Raw genomic sequence first — 13374 nt, forward strand, 5'->3', positions numbered from 1 at the left:
AACATGAGAGGATATAGAGAAAAATTTGCTGATAGAAAAACCATGAGGGTTTTAACCCAAACCACATTTTTGATCAATGCTTTTGCTTCTTGTCTCATTTGCTTCTTTCTAATAGTATTTCAAGCATAATGAAATGAAGGAACCAGTTCTTTAGGGGGAGACAAGCTAGTACATAAAAATGGTACACAGTTTATTCTAAGTTTCATGTGTTCTCAGGAGACTGATAATGCTAGTAGAAGTACTGAGTACTCTGAAAATCATAAAACTAGTTTTCTAAAGATCTGGCCAAAAGGCTTGCTGTTTGTTTCTGCTACAGAGGTATGTTCAGTAGTCAGTACCTTTGTTTTGGACTTCAAACTTTTGCATTCTGTACTCTGAGGTGCTGTGCTAAGGGGTTATTTGGTTCAGTTCAGCAAGATGCATCTAGCAATAAAAGGATACATTATAAAGAGATGTTACAAGAAGACTTGTCATCAGAGATGGGGAGTCTCTGTAGGGGACTGATCTGTATGCTGGATGCTTTTGTTGAATTACCTAATAAGAGCAGACAATATCAAATAATAGAACCAGGATTGTAGTCTTGATTTTTGGGCTTGATTAAAATTCACATTTTCTGACTCCTACTTCCATCTCCTGTCCCCCCAGCCAGTTTCTTTCGTGCTCCAGAATCCCAAGTCCCTTATGCTTAACAACGTTAAAGGATAACTGTACTGTTTTGGGTTTTTTCTGCTGTGCAGTAAACTAGGAGACTGCTGTAGTGCCCATTCATACAGAATATCATTGCCCTTTACTCTAGAGCAGCAGCATCTGTAGCTTTACTGTTGTGTTGGGTTTGCGTGGCAGGGTTTTGGTAGCAGGGGAGCTACAGGGGCGGCTTCTGTGAGAAGCTGCTAGAAGCTCCCCCTGTGTCTGATAGAGCCAATGCCAGCCGGCTCCAAGACAGACCCACCGCTGGCCAAGGCCAAGCCAATCAGCGCCTCTGTGATAACATATTTAAGAAGGAAAAAAACAGTTAGGGAGAGAGAGCTTTTGCAGCCAGAGAGAGGAGTGAGAAGATGTAAGAAACTCTGCAGACACCAAGGTCAGTGCAGATGGAGGGGGAGGAGGAGCTCCAGGCGCCGGAGCAGAGATCCCCCTGCAGCCCGTGGTGAAGGCCATGGTGAAGCAGGCTGTCCCCCTGCAGCCCATGGAGGAAGGATGAGGGGGTGTAGAAATTCCACCTGCAGCCCGTGGAGGACCCCACGCCGGAGCAGGTGGAGGCACCCGAAGGAGGCTGTGGCCCGTGGGAAGCCCATGCTGGAGCAAGCTCCTGGCAGGACCTGTGGACCCGTGGAGAGAGGAGCCCATGCCAGGGCAGGTTTGCTGGCAGGACTTGTGACCCCGTGGGGGACCCACGCTGGAGCAGTTTGCTCCTGAAGCTCTGCACCCCACGGAAAAGACCATGCTGAAGCAGTTTGTGAAGGACTGTAAGCCTGTGGGAGAGACTCACATTGGAGAAGTTCGTGAAGGACTGTCTCCCGTGAGAGGGACTCCATGCTGGAGCAGGGGAACAATGAGGAGTCCTCCCCCTGAGGAGGAAGAAGCGGCAGAGACAATGCATGATGAACTGACCATAACCCCCATTCCCCGTTCCCCTTGTGCCACTGGGGGGGGCAGAGGTTGAAGCCAGGAGTGAAGTTGAGCCTGGGAAGATGGGAGGGGTGGGGGGAGGTGTTTTAAGATTTGATTTTATTTCTCATTCCTCTACTCTGTTTTGCCTAGTAATAAATTAGATGAATTCCCTCTCTAAGTTCAGTCTGTTTTGCTCGTGACGATAATTAGTGAGTGATCTCTCCCTGTCCTTATCTTGACCCATAAGCTTTTCGTTGTACTCTTTCTCCCCTGTCTAGTGAATGAGGGGAGTGATAGAGCAGCTCTGGTGGGCACCTGGCCCCCAGCCAGGGTCAACCCACCACAACTGTGTACCAACAGAAGACAGTGACATGACATAGAATGAAGTGCATAGGAGGAAATGAAAAGTCAGTTTATGCAATAGCTTTATATCTTGTTTAATAAGGCAACTGATTCTTCCATGCAGAGCCAGCTAGGTGACTTCAGGATCTTTTAAAGTCCTTTTGGAAGATTCTTCAAACACCTTGGAGACTCCATGGAAGCTGTGCAGTAGCATTTGCTGCAAATTGTCAGACATTTTCTTTTGTATTCAGTAGGCTTGGGTGGTTAGCAGCTATTTGAAACAGATTTGATCGAAAGGACTAAAGAGTTTGAATGATTGGAAAAGTTGGGCTAAACGTGTTCCTGAAAAAGCAGTAGAAAATGCAGAAAAGAAATTATCTTCCTGTTCTCTTTTGCTCACGTTAGAGGTTTAAAATCCAGTATGTTACATCTGGCAGAAGAGATGACATCTATTTTTCTTTTGACATCTGAAAGATTGGTCTTCTATCCAGACTGCTGTATGTTTCAAAAATCCCTGAAGAAACCTTTTTAAACTTGCCCTTTTGAAATTGATTTGATATGACTATAGTGTACTTAAAGTAACTTGGTAACTATTTTTCTTAGTTTTTTCGAAGTTACTCTGTGTTAAGTCAAAAAGTTAAATTGTTATGTATTTCTGACTTCCCAAAACCTTGAAACATCTTGAAATTATGAAAGATGAAAAATTGTAAGCAGTTCTTCAGTTCTTACGTGAAAGTGAGAAATGCCTTGAAATTAAGGACTCTAAAAATGTAGCTATATTTGGGATTGTCTGCCTTACATGTGAAGAGAGCTCCGTTTAAGTCATAATTTGTTAGTTGTGGTGTATTTGTTGTCTTCTGTAAAACTCAGCTCTGTGTCATATAGTTAAAAATTGGTCTTTATAAGGGGAAACTGAAATTTTCTTTTAACTTTCATAGTTTCAGAGAAAAATTTTAAATATGAGCATGTCTAGCTATAAACTTGTAAAACAGTTCAGACAAAAGTTAATACCTTATTATTTTCTTTAGCCTGTTTCAGACTTTTGGCTGTTTGGAATCAGCAGCTTTTTAAAAAAAAAAAGTGAATTATTATATTACTTTTCTTAAGCTGGCTTTGTTTTGTGTAATTTTAGGATAAAAGCAGTATGTTGCTGAGTGATCTGTGGAAACATAAAATGTGATACAATTAAAAAAAAATTTTTCTCTTGCAGATTAGCTCTAATATTTTCAGAACACTTCCACCTAGTGATAACCCAGATTTTGATCCAGAAGAAGATGAACCAACTCTTGAAGCCTCATGGCCCCACATACAGGTATGTTATTCCTTTATTTTCAAGCCTTTTTGTATCGCAAAAACTGTGAATGAATACTTGAGTAATTTTGTGCCTTTAAGAACATCAAAATTGCATTTATAATACAATTGAGTTTCTATACTTGGGAGGGAAAAAGTAGTGCTTTTCTTAACATATATAAATATGGCAGAATGTAAGTCTTCCAAACTGCTTAAATACTTTTTTTTAATGGAGTGTTTGCACTGTTCAAGTGTGGTATATGTACATCTTACAATATGTAGATATTCTAGGTAATTATGCTTCTAACAGGTTTGTTTTCTGCACTTGAGCAACTTTTTGTGTGACTTGAATAAAATATTAAGTTTGATAGTTTGATTTCTAGTGACAGAAACAAAAAATTGAGTAATATCTATTTCTTGCTCAAAAGACAAATAAAGGCTATCTCCCTCATTTTTCCCACCCTCTTCCCTCCCTTCATGCAAAAACTTTACAATATAGGCGTTGTTGTTTGGTAACAGTTGGTTAGTTATTCTATTGTTGCACTCCTGTGCCAATCTTGTGATTTTTATAGCATTGCTGTATCAATCACGTGATTGACTTGCAATACTGCTGAATATTTTTTTTCAATTAAACTGTTAAAAGTTGAACAAACCTAAGTCACTTGTAATCATCCAAGTTCATATTTCAGGTAGTTCCTTGCCAAATTTATGTGAGTAGTATCTGTTAAATAAAAGTTATGTAGCAACTCCTAGTAGTGGGTAGAAGATTAATAGCTACCACATGTGCATACCATTCTCTTCCCTCTGTTAAGAGAGTTAAAATGCTACTTTGTCCCTATAATATTATGGTTCTAATGTATCAACAAATGTTCTCATTTAAAAACTTGACTTCTAATATTGGCTATAAAATGTACATGTTCAGGATCATATTTGAGACTTAAACCAAGTAAGAAACAAGTTATCACAAAACACAACTCTGCAGATTAAAAGCTGTGATAATAATTATCTTATATATGGCGATTCTAAAATCATAGGAGAAATGGCTATAACTGAACTAGATGAGAGGATTTTTTTTTGGTAGAGGTGGGAGTGTGCAAAGGCTATGCAAATGTCTTCTATAGTCAGTAGCAACATCATCTGGCTTTAAAATGCCCCTGTCTCTCAGGAGTAAAATTTGTAAATGTTAGCTCAGTTCACTTGAGGTCATAAGCAAGCTATAGTTCTTTTTATAGAAAAAGACTTGTGGTTTCTGTGACCAGTTCACTTGTGCTTTAGGCTTGTCTAAGAGAAATTGAAAGAACTTTGTAGCCTGTAGTATTATTTAAAATTGTATTTTCTACTTCTTCCTTTGCCTTTTTCTAAATGAGTTTTGGCCGGGCTGTCTGATCATTGATTGTGGATTTCCCTCTCCTGCATCAATTGCTCATCCTGTCCTTGGAAAAGATTGCTCATTGCAGCACAATAGAAACAGTTAGTGTTTTTCTCTGCTGTCTTTTACAGTTCACATGCTACTGGGTAGAAGACTGAGTTCGATAACTTAGTAATTGCCCTCCATGAGCACAAAGCTGTCTCTAATTTTTGTGTATGGAGGAAGGGGGTGTGCACACCCATTTCCCCCCAACCCTCATATCAAACCCCATTATTACTTTAGACTATACTAAAAGTACTGCTTGGAGTGTGCATGTGTGTGGATGTTTTACTGGCTGTGATTTGTGATTGCTCAGTTACAAATTCAGAATTCTATCCTGAGCTGGCAGTCAGGTAGATGGTTTTCTGGGAGGGAAAAGAAAGAACTCTGAATCTCTACTCTTTGGTTGAATCTGTTGGCATTTGTAACATAACATGATAGATAACAGCTTAGTAAGTTACCATGTGTGTACTCAGAACAAAAGACTCTAGACCTTCAGTAAAATGAGTGGCACTTGAAAGGCATTGCTTTACAGCACTACTGAAGATAGCTTGTAACAGCCAAACTATGTTGAGCAGGTTGACATTAAAGCCACTGTGCATTTTGAAGCTTGGGGAGTTGCAGAGTTGGTGGAATTGGTAGCTTAAAGCAGTAATATTTTAGTGGTCTCTGCAAGAAAGATGATTGAATCACTGAAGTAATAGGAGTTATACTTCATAGCTCTTTGACCCAAGCAGACCAATTTTGAGAACCAAAATGACTAAATCCAACAGTTGTTCCTTGATGTAGTATTTCCAATGGTAATGCTTCAGTTAAACACAAGAAAGTTGAGCATACCTGTATTTTTTTTTTTTTTTCCAGATAGGAGCAGTGAGTATCTGTTGTGGCTAGAATTCATTCTTGCCCCCCTAGCTGATAGTTGTTATGCTTCTGAGTTTGTAAACATTAGCATACAGGAAAAGGGAGAGGCTGACTATCCAGAAATGGCCATTGCAACTTGCTTGCTGAAATGTGTTGGATAAAGCTTCATGGATTTCCAAAGTTATTTATACCTTTCACCAGCTGTACATGTTCTAGGAGCAGTGGTACTAGTTATCAGGAAGCTAGACGATTCTGTAAGCATCAGAACTGCATAAATACTCCTTCAGTGCATAAAACTTTCCAGTGATACAGCTCAGAAACTGGATTTTTGAGCACTAATTTTGTTTTTCTGAAAGCTCTTCAAGAACAATAGCAACAGTCGTGGTTCTGGAATTGCGTGTGTTTATATGAAACATTCAAATGGCTACTAATGAGTAATCTCACTATATTGGAAATGAGAACTGTAACTGATCTATTTGTTGCCATATATTGAGAACCTTGTATTCATATTGACTTGTTCTATTTTATAGATGAGATATACCTTGGTTTTGATCCTGACTGATACCCTAAACTTAATTTTGGACAGCTTGTACCAATATTTCACAGCATTATGCTATAACTTAGTTCTTCTGCTTGACGTTCATTGCAGTCCCCATATGTGTTCACGGAAAGAAGTCATAATTGTCCTTCTTCCCCCTGTTCTTTAGGGAAAACAAGACATGCCAATTTAGTCTTAACTTATAAAAGGTGTTCTATCCCATGACAATTCTAGTGACTTCTCAGTATCCTTTCAAGTTTGAATAAATTTCCTCAAGTATGTGTTAGGACTGTGCATCTCCAGCTGTACTGTCAGTATCTTCCTGGAATATCCCAGAATTTCATCTGTTACTTCCATGGCTTCATTGTTTAGATGGATCTTAGTCATCCTATGGTTAACCCTTTCTCAGCTTAAAGGCTTGCAAATGCTTAGCAGAGTTTTTTCTTGGATGTCTAACTGTGACTTTGCAATCCTTGAGTTTCATCCTGTATTTATTACTCTAGGACTTCAGGGTCAACTTGTCTTTTCTTATTGATAACCTGACATACTTTTTTTTCTCTTTTTTTTTTCCCCCTGGTGGTAGCTTGCAATCTTGTATCATCATCTAAGCTGTATCCCACGTGACTATTCTTTGTTGTGTTCACTGACAGAAATATTTAATATAGGAATTTATTACAGTAATAGTTAAATTTATTTCCCAAATTGAATCCTATAAAGCTGTACTAATAAACCTTCCTCCAGCCATGTGTTTCCCATTTCAATACAAACCACTAATGAATGTATCTAGTTTCTAGCTTGAAAAAGATCAATGGAATCATAAATCGTAGAATGGTTTGGGTTGGAAGGGACCTTTAAAAATCAACTAGTCCAACCCCCCTACAATGAGCAGGGACATCTTCAACTAGATCAGGTTGCCCAGAGCCCCGTCCAACCTGAACTTGAGTGTTTCCAGGGACTGGGCATCTACCATCTCTCTGGGCAACCTGTACCAGTGATTCACTACCCCCATTGTAAAAAAATTTCTTCCTTGCATCTAGCCTGAATCTACCCTTTTTGGTTTAAAACCATTGCCCTGTGTCCTATCGCAAGAGGCCCTACTAGAAAGTCTGTCCCTATCTTTCTTGTAAGCCCTGTTTGAGTACTGGAAGGCCACAATAAGGTCTCCCTGGAGCCTTTTCTTCTCCAGGCTGAACAACCCCAACTGTTTCAGTCTGTCCTCATAGGAGAGGTGCTCCAGCTCTCTGATCATTTTTGTGGCCCTCCTCTGGACTCACTCCAACAGTTCCATGTCTTTCCTGTGCTGAGGACCTCGGAGCTGGATGCAGTACTCCCAGGTGGGGTCTCGCAAGAGCAGAGTAGAGGGGGAGAATCGCCTCCCTTGACCTCTGCTGGCCACACTGCTTTTGATGCAGCTGAGGACACAGTTGGCTTTCTGGGCTGTGAGCACATGTTGCCAGCTCATGTCCAGCTTTTCATCCACCAGCACCCCCAAGCCCTTCTTTGCAGGGCTTCTCTCAATTGCTTCATCTCCCAGCCTGTGTTAATACCAGGGGTTGTCCTGACTCAGGTGCAGGACCTTACCCTTGGCCTTGTTGAACCTCATGAGGTTCACATGGGCCCACTTCTCGAGCTTGTCCAGATCCCTCTGGAGGGCATCCTGCCCCTGAGGTGTGTCAACCATGCCACTCAGCTTGGTGTCATCTGCAAACTTGCTTCGGGTGCACTCAATCCCACTGTTTGTGTCATTGATGAAGATATTAAACAGCCATGGTTGATCTCTTTCTAACACAGAGGGTGGAGTATGGTAATACTTAAAATTATATTATTGGATCGTCTATTGCCAAGCCTTTAAAAATTCTGTCTTATGTTGTCTATTGTGCACCTGTGTGCTATTGTGTTTATGCACAAGACAACAAATTAAGGCTGTACAGGGAAGCTTGTGTTTTAATACAGTTCTGTAACATGAAATTTGTATACATTTAAACTGCTGATCTGAAAAGCTCTTGTTACAGTCTGTCAGAGGGGAAAAAAGAGTGAAGGGGAACTTGTGTTTTTGAGCTTCTGCTTTGCAGATACAGCATACCCTCCTTGAGGCTATGCGTAAGTAACTGTCATCTCAAATGTTCTAGATAAAAAGTACTTACTGTCAAGCACTTCTCTCAAGTGAACTTCATAATTATAATTATGAATTACTCGGGTGTTGGCTCTGAGTTTAATAAGTACTCGTAGTGGTAATAGTTGAAATACGTGCCTGTGAGTATGACCACAGCTCTGGGTGGTTTTTATTTAGAAGTCCAGTCAGTGATGTCCTTATGTATCTAAATTGTGTTTTAGTAGTATTACCAATCAGTTGTTAAACTAACACGGAGTTAAGAAACAGGCGTTGAGAACAGAAGCAGCCCTGAACGTGTCTAAATGTAAGACATCTTTCCTCTCAATTCCGTCTTCCTTACGACATGCCTTATATGTATTTTATAAATCTGCTGTTGTTATGGAAGTACAGTATTTTGTCTTAGACTTATATGAACCCCGAAACATGTGACTTGTGCTCTGGCTTTTTCATGTCTGTCTCTGCTACCTCAGGCCCTCACTAGCTCTATCTCCTGTCTGTTTCTCCATCTGTGGGCATTTTGGGATCATAAAGAAAGGGGACTTGAAGTCAATAAAAAAATAATACTACAAAATATAAAGGATGTTGAAGATAAATCTGCAGAGGATCCTGTAGTTTGAATTGAGTGTCCAGGTTACAGAAACCTAATGTTAAGCCAAACTCTTAAGTTTCTGTGTATTCATTCAGCTTTTTAATAGGACTTTCTTTATTTTTGGAGTTTGCAGCTGAAACTTAATTTCAGGAACACTTAGCAGATTTTTCTTCATCTGTTTAAGGAATTATGTGGTTAGAGCACTTAATTTAACCCTCAGTGTTAAGTGTTTGGTAACTTATTTCTACATAAAAAATTCATAATATAGTAAGAAATGTGAATATATGTAATACTTAGAACTTTTTTTTGTCTAATAGTGATATTTTCAGTAGATTATTTATTAAGCTTTGACTCTGCTGGGAATTAGTGTTCTTGATACTTACTGTAATTCTTTCAGTAAATTCTGGTAGAGGCTGTGATTAAGCAGTGATGTGTTAGGCTTCAGTTTCCTTTTGTACCTTTCAAGCATGCGAATAGTCCCACTGATTTGGTGGTAGTGGCAAGGCTGAGATCTGCGTTTATGGTGTACTTACTAACTTCAGAATTTTCATTTCGATGTTTGTAGTTGGTGTATGAATTTTTCCTGAGGTTTTTGGAGAGCCCGGATTTTCAGCCTAGTATTGCAAAGCGATATATTGACCAGAAATTTGTACAGCAGGTAAGTAGAGAGTTTTCCCACCCCCAGATTTAAAGATCACCTCTCAAGCTTAACTTTTCAGATGACTGTACAGCTAAGGAGAATATTAAAGCTTTCATGCTGACCTAGGGTTAAATTTTAGTTGTTCCAACAGTGGTTTCTGCCAAACACTAAATAAACAGCACATCATACCACACAAGCTATATGTAACTAGCAATTTCATGAATACTTTAAGATATCAAGATTGGTGCTTTGCAATGCAAGGTGTTTGTAATTTGTAAATACAAGGTGTGTTTGTAATGATTTGTAACTTCCAGTCAAATCAACAATGTGCTAATTAAATTTTTGTGGTGCTTTTATGTTTGGCTTTTTTCATAGGTTTCTCATGGGAAACTTACAGCAAACTTTCTTCCTGTTCTTATTGTACATGAAATATGTTCCAACATCTGCTAACTTGTGACTAGATAGTGTCATTCTCTTTACTATTGTGTGTTAACCACAGAAGGAAAATGAAGTAAGAAAGTACCTAGGAAAATCATGTTTCACTGTGGAAAGTAACTACGAGCAAGAAAGTGAAGTGAGACTTCATATTAAGTATAATTAGGTGTTATAGGTGTTTCCTTCTCTGCTTTATTCGACTTTTCCACAAAATTTAGGCCTGAAGCTGCTGTTGAACTGTTGGCTGTGGGTATCCAGTTTACTAATTGACCTGTGGTTCTTAAGAGCCATGTTGCAGTTTCAATTCCTGACATTTCACTTGATCTTTCTCTAGAGTACAAGAAAGACAATGCAAGGAACAGCTAGCTATATATGGAAAAAAGTAGAGTAGTGACCCTGAGAAATTCCTTCTAAATATAAAAATGAAACGAGCCTCAACAAAGTTCCTGAACAGCTGTTTCCAGTCCCTTATGCTGCTTGGCGTAGACATACCTAAGTTCACAGGCCTGAACTGAGCAGGAGACTGTAGTGACTGCTTGGACTAAGGAACTAACTTGTTTAGCGCAGTTAGCATTTTTGAGTATGATCTTACTCAGACATGCAGGGGAAAAAAAGCCAAAACTAAAATAATGGTCTGTAATGGGATTGGAATATCTTTTGATGTCTTGGAGTATGGTCTCTTCTGTATCCTTGGAAAACCTTCTGTAAGAAAAAAATGTGTGCAAAATCTTGCTAGCTTATTGTGGCATTTAGTCTGCATTAGCAGAGAATCAGTTAATAATTGTATCTTATGTTTATTTTATGACCTCCTCCATATGAAATCATTAATTGTGAAAATTCTTGTATAGGAATGCTTTTGCTTAATCTTCAAGACACAAGTAGCTTTTTGAGATGAGCAGTACAGGATTTTAGTTGAGAAACTGTAAATATCTGACACAGATTTTATTAATTCTGATTTCTTAAAGGTCAAGTGTAAACTATTTACCTAAGGTTTGATAATTTCATTCTTAGAATTTCATTTTTATTTTGATAGTGTAATAGTTGTTGGAATGGCTTTTGATATCTGTTGTATACAGACTTTTGAAGGGAATGAAGCTGCTGGGTTTATTTTTTAAAAATATAACCAGCCTTATTAAAAATTAATTTTGAAAAGATAATATTGGCATCCAAACAATTTTTTTTGTTAAACCGATTCTAATTTCTCTAATGTAAACTTGTAAGTTAATGATAAAACTGGAATTGGTTAAGTAATATAACAAAATTTAAGTCTTTCAAAAGTAACACATTTCAATTTAATTTTTAAAGTTGTTGGAGCTCTTTGATAGTGAAGACCCACGAGAACGTGATTTTCTAAAGACAGTTCTTCATCGAATTTATGGAAAATTTCTTGGTTTAAGAGCATTCATCAGGAAACAGATTAACAACATTTTCCTCAGGTATGCTCTGTGTGTGTGTGTGTGACTACGCTGAGGAATATTTTTATCTTGCTTGCATGGTCTGGGTCTGCAGTGATTTATTCCTGAAATAAAAGACCTGGTTTTGGTCTGTGATCCGGCTTTCAAATATACGAAACTTATTAAAGGTTATTTCTTTGAAATCTTTGATCCTCTGTTTCAATTTTTGATGGTTGTCTTTTTTTGTAACAGGTTTATATATGAAACGGAGCACTTCAATGGTGTTGCTGAACTTCTTGAGATATTAGGAAGGTAAGTCTGATCTGACACAAAAATATAAAATGTTATTGTGGGTGTTTGCTTCAGCTTTCTTGCTTTGGGAATGGAGGGGGAAAAGAGAATTATTGCAGTAACAAGTGATGAAGTGCAGTCACTGATATAATCTAATACTGTCTGGGTTACCATGTGAATATCAAATTAGGACATAGGATATAAATTATTCTTTTTTGGTGCAAGTTTTAAAGATGACTGGCAAAATATTTCTCGAGGGTCCTTGTTTGTCAGGAATATCTACTCTTGCTTATCTCATCTGATAGATGACTTGTTCTTTGATTAAGATAATGAATGTTAACTTTTGCCCTCATGGTGAATGAAATGCTTTAATCTTCAGCAGGCTGGTTTTCTTTAAATTCTATTCAGGAAAGCCTTGTAAGTGCTTGGGTATTTTAGTTATCTTTTTTGACAGTATTTCACTAATTTAATTTTTACCTTTGAAGTTTTTTGTGGTAGAGTGTTTTTTACTTTTTTCCCCCAAACTCTCACATATATTTCACAGTAAAAATTTTTATAAATATTACTAGTTTAACTGAAAATACAAACAATGTGAAACTATTGTGGAACAAATTTTCATGAAAATCAAATGAAAGGGATACCATTATTTTCTCAGTTTTATCTAAAATGTAGGGGGAGAGGGGGAACCCCCAACCGTTTCCTGAAGGACTCTTGTCTGTTCTACAACTCATCAACTCTTAAGTATAGATTACTGAATCAATGAGACAATTTTTTAACTTTGTTTTTGGAGGGAAACTTTGTTCAACAATGTCAAAACAAATGTTCAAACTACACTGTTAAAATAGTTCAAAATTGTGTGTCATCTATTATTTTCCTTCTGCAAGTTGCTAGTGATGTGGGTAGAATGGATCAGCTTCCTGATTCATCTGTCTAAGCTTTACAGTTAGACAGCAAGACTTACTGTAGATTATTTACTTAATGGAGGTCATGATAAAAATACTTCAGCTCATCTAATGAGTATTATTTGATGACTGCTGTGGTTCTCTGGTATTCATACTAAGAGTCTAAACTTGCATGATACCAACACTTAAAAGGTTGTGCATATGTAGAGCTGTTTTGTGGCTTGAAAATAATGAGGTTTAGAAATTGAATCAGAAATGAAGTGTCTCTTGAATTTACAGAAATTCTTGACTTGCTAGGAAAAAAATATTTTTAATAAAAATAAATCCTGCTTATTCATGTTTTCAGTATTATCAATGGTTTTGCACTGCCACTGAAAGCAGAACACAAACAGTTCCTTATGAAAGTTCTGATTCCCATGCATACAGCAAAGGGATTAGCTTTGTTTCATGCACAGGTAAGCTTTTACCTATTTTTAAGAGTGGTGGGGTTTTTGTATTTGCATTCGAAACAAATGAAATTTAAAGCAGTGTGTGTTATAAAATCAATATTCAAAAACATTTGCAAATTCAATCATTGTTTTTTTAAAGATCTTATGGATTTTATGTCTAAATGTTAATTTTAAGATAATATTTAGCATATATTAAAAGTGAAAGAATGTAACAGCAAGTCAGTCACATCAACTGAAGTGGGAAGCTTTTTTGCTTGCTAGTCTTGTCACACTTTAAGCTTCATTTAATCCCAGGACCTTGTGCAGCTATCACTTCCTTTATGTAACCTAAATGCTGTGTAGAAAGGAACCTTGGGTATGGCCAGGTGCTTATTTTGAAAGTGCTTTTTTATTTCTAAAACTATACCAGTGATGGGGAGGGGAAGAGAATGTTGGATATAAATGGCAGAAATGTACAGTAACTCTCTGGATCAGCTACAAATTATGTAGATCCATGACATGCTGTCAGAAT

General features: G+C 37.8%; 1 protein-coding gene across 2 annotated transcripts in view; it reads left to right on the forward strand.

Annotated features, from left to right (window-relative positions):
• The window catches only part of PPP2R5A (protein phosphatase 2 regulatory subunit B'alpha), a 46574-nt gene that overhangs the window by 21636 nt on the left and 11564 nt on the right, over positions 1 to 13374 (forward strand). For both annotated transcript variants that reach the window (XM_054822979.1, XM_054822980.1), the window contains exons 3-7: positions 3164 to 3265; positions 9318 to 9410; positions 11133 to 11263; positions 11474 to 11533; positions 12761 to 12869. In XM_054822979.1, coding sequence (XP_054678954.1) covers positions 3164 to 3265; positions 9318 to 9410; positions 11133 to 11263; positions 11474 to 11533; positions 12761 to 12869 — 495 coding nt within the window. The remainder of the gene's footprint in view (positions 1 to 3163; positions 3266 to 9317; positions 9411 to 11132; positions 11264 to 11473; positions 11534 to 12760; positions 12870 to 13374) is intronic.

Source organism: Grus americana, chromosome 3, assembly GCF_028858705.1.
Source record: "Grus americana isolate bGruAme1 chromosome 3, bGruAme1.mat, whole genome shotgun sequence".
NCBI lineage: Eukaryota > Metazoa > Chordata > Aves > Gruiformes > Gruidae > Grus > Grus americana.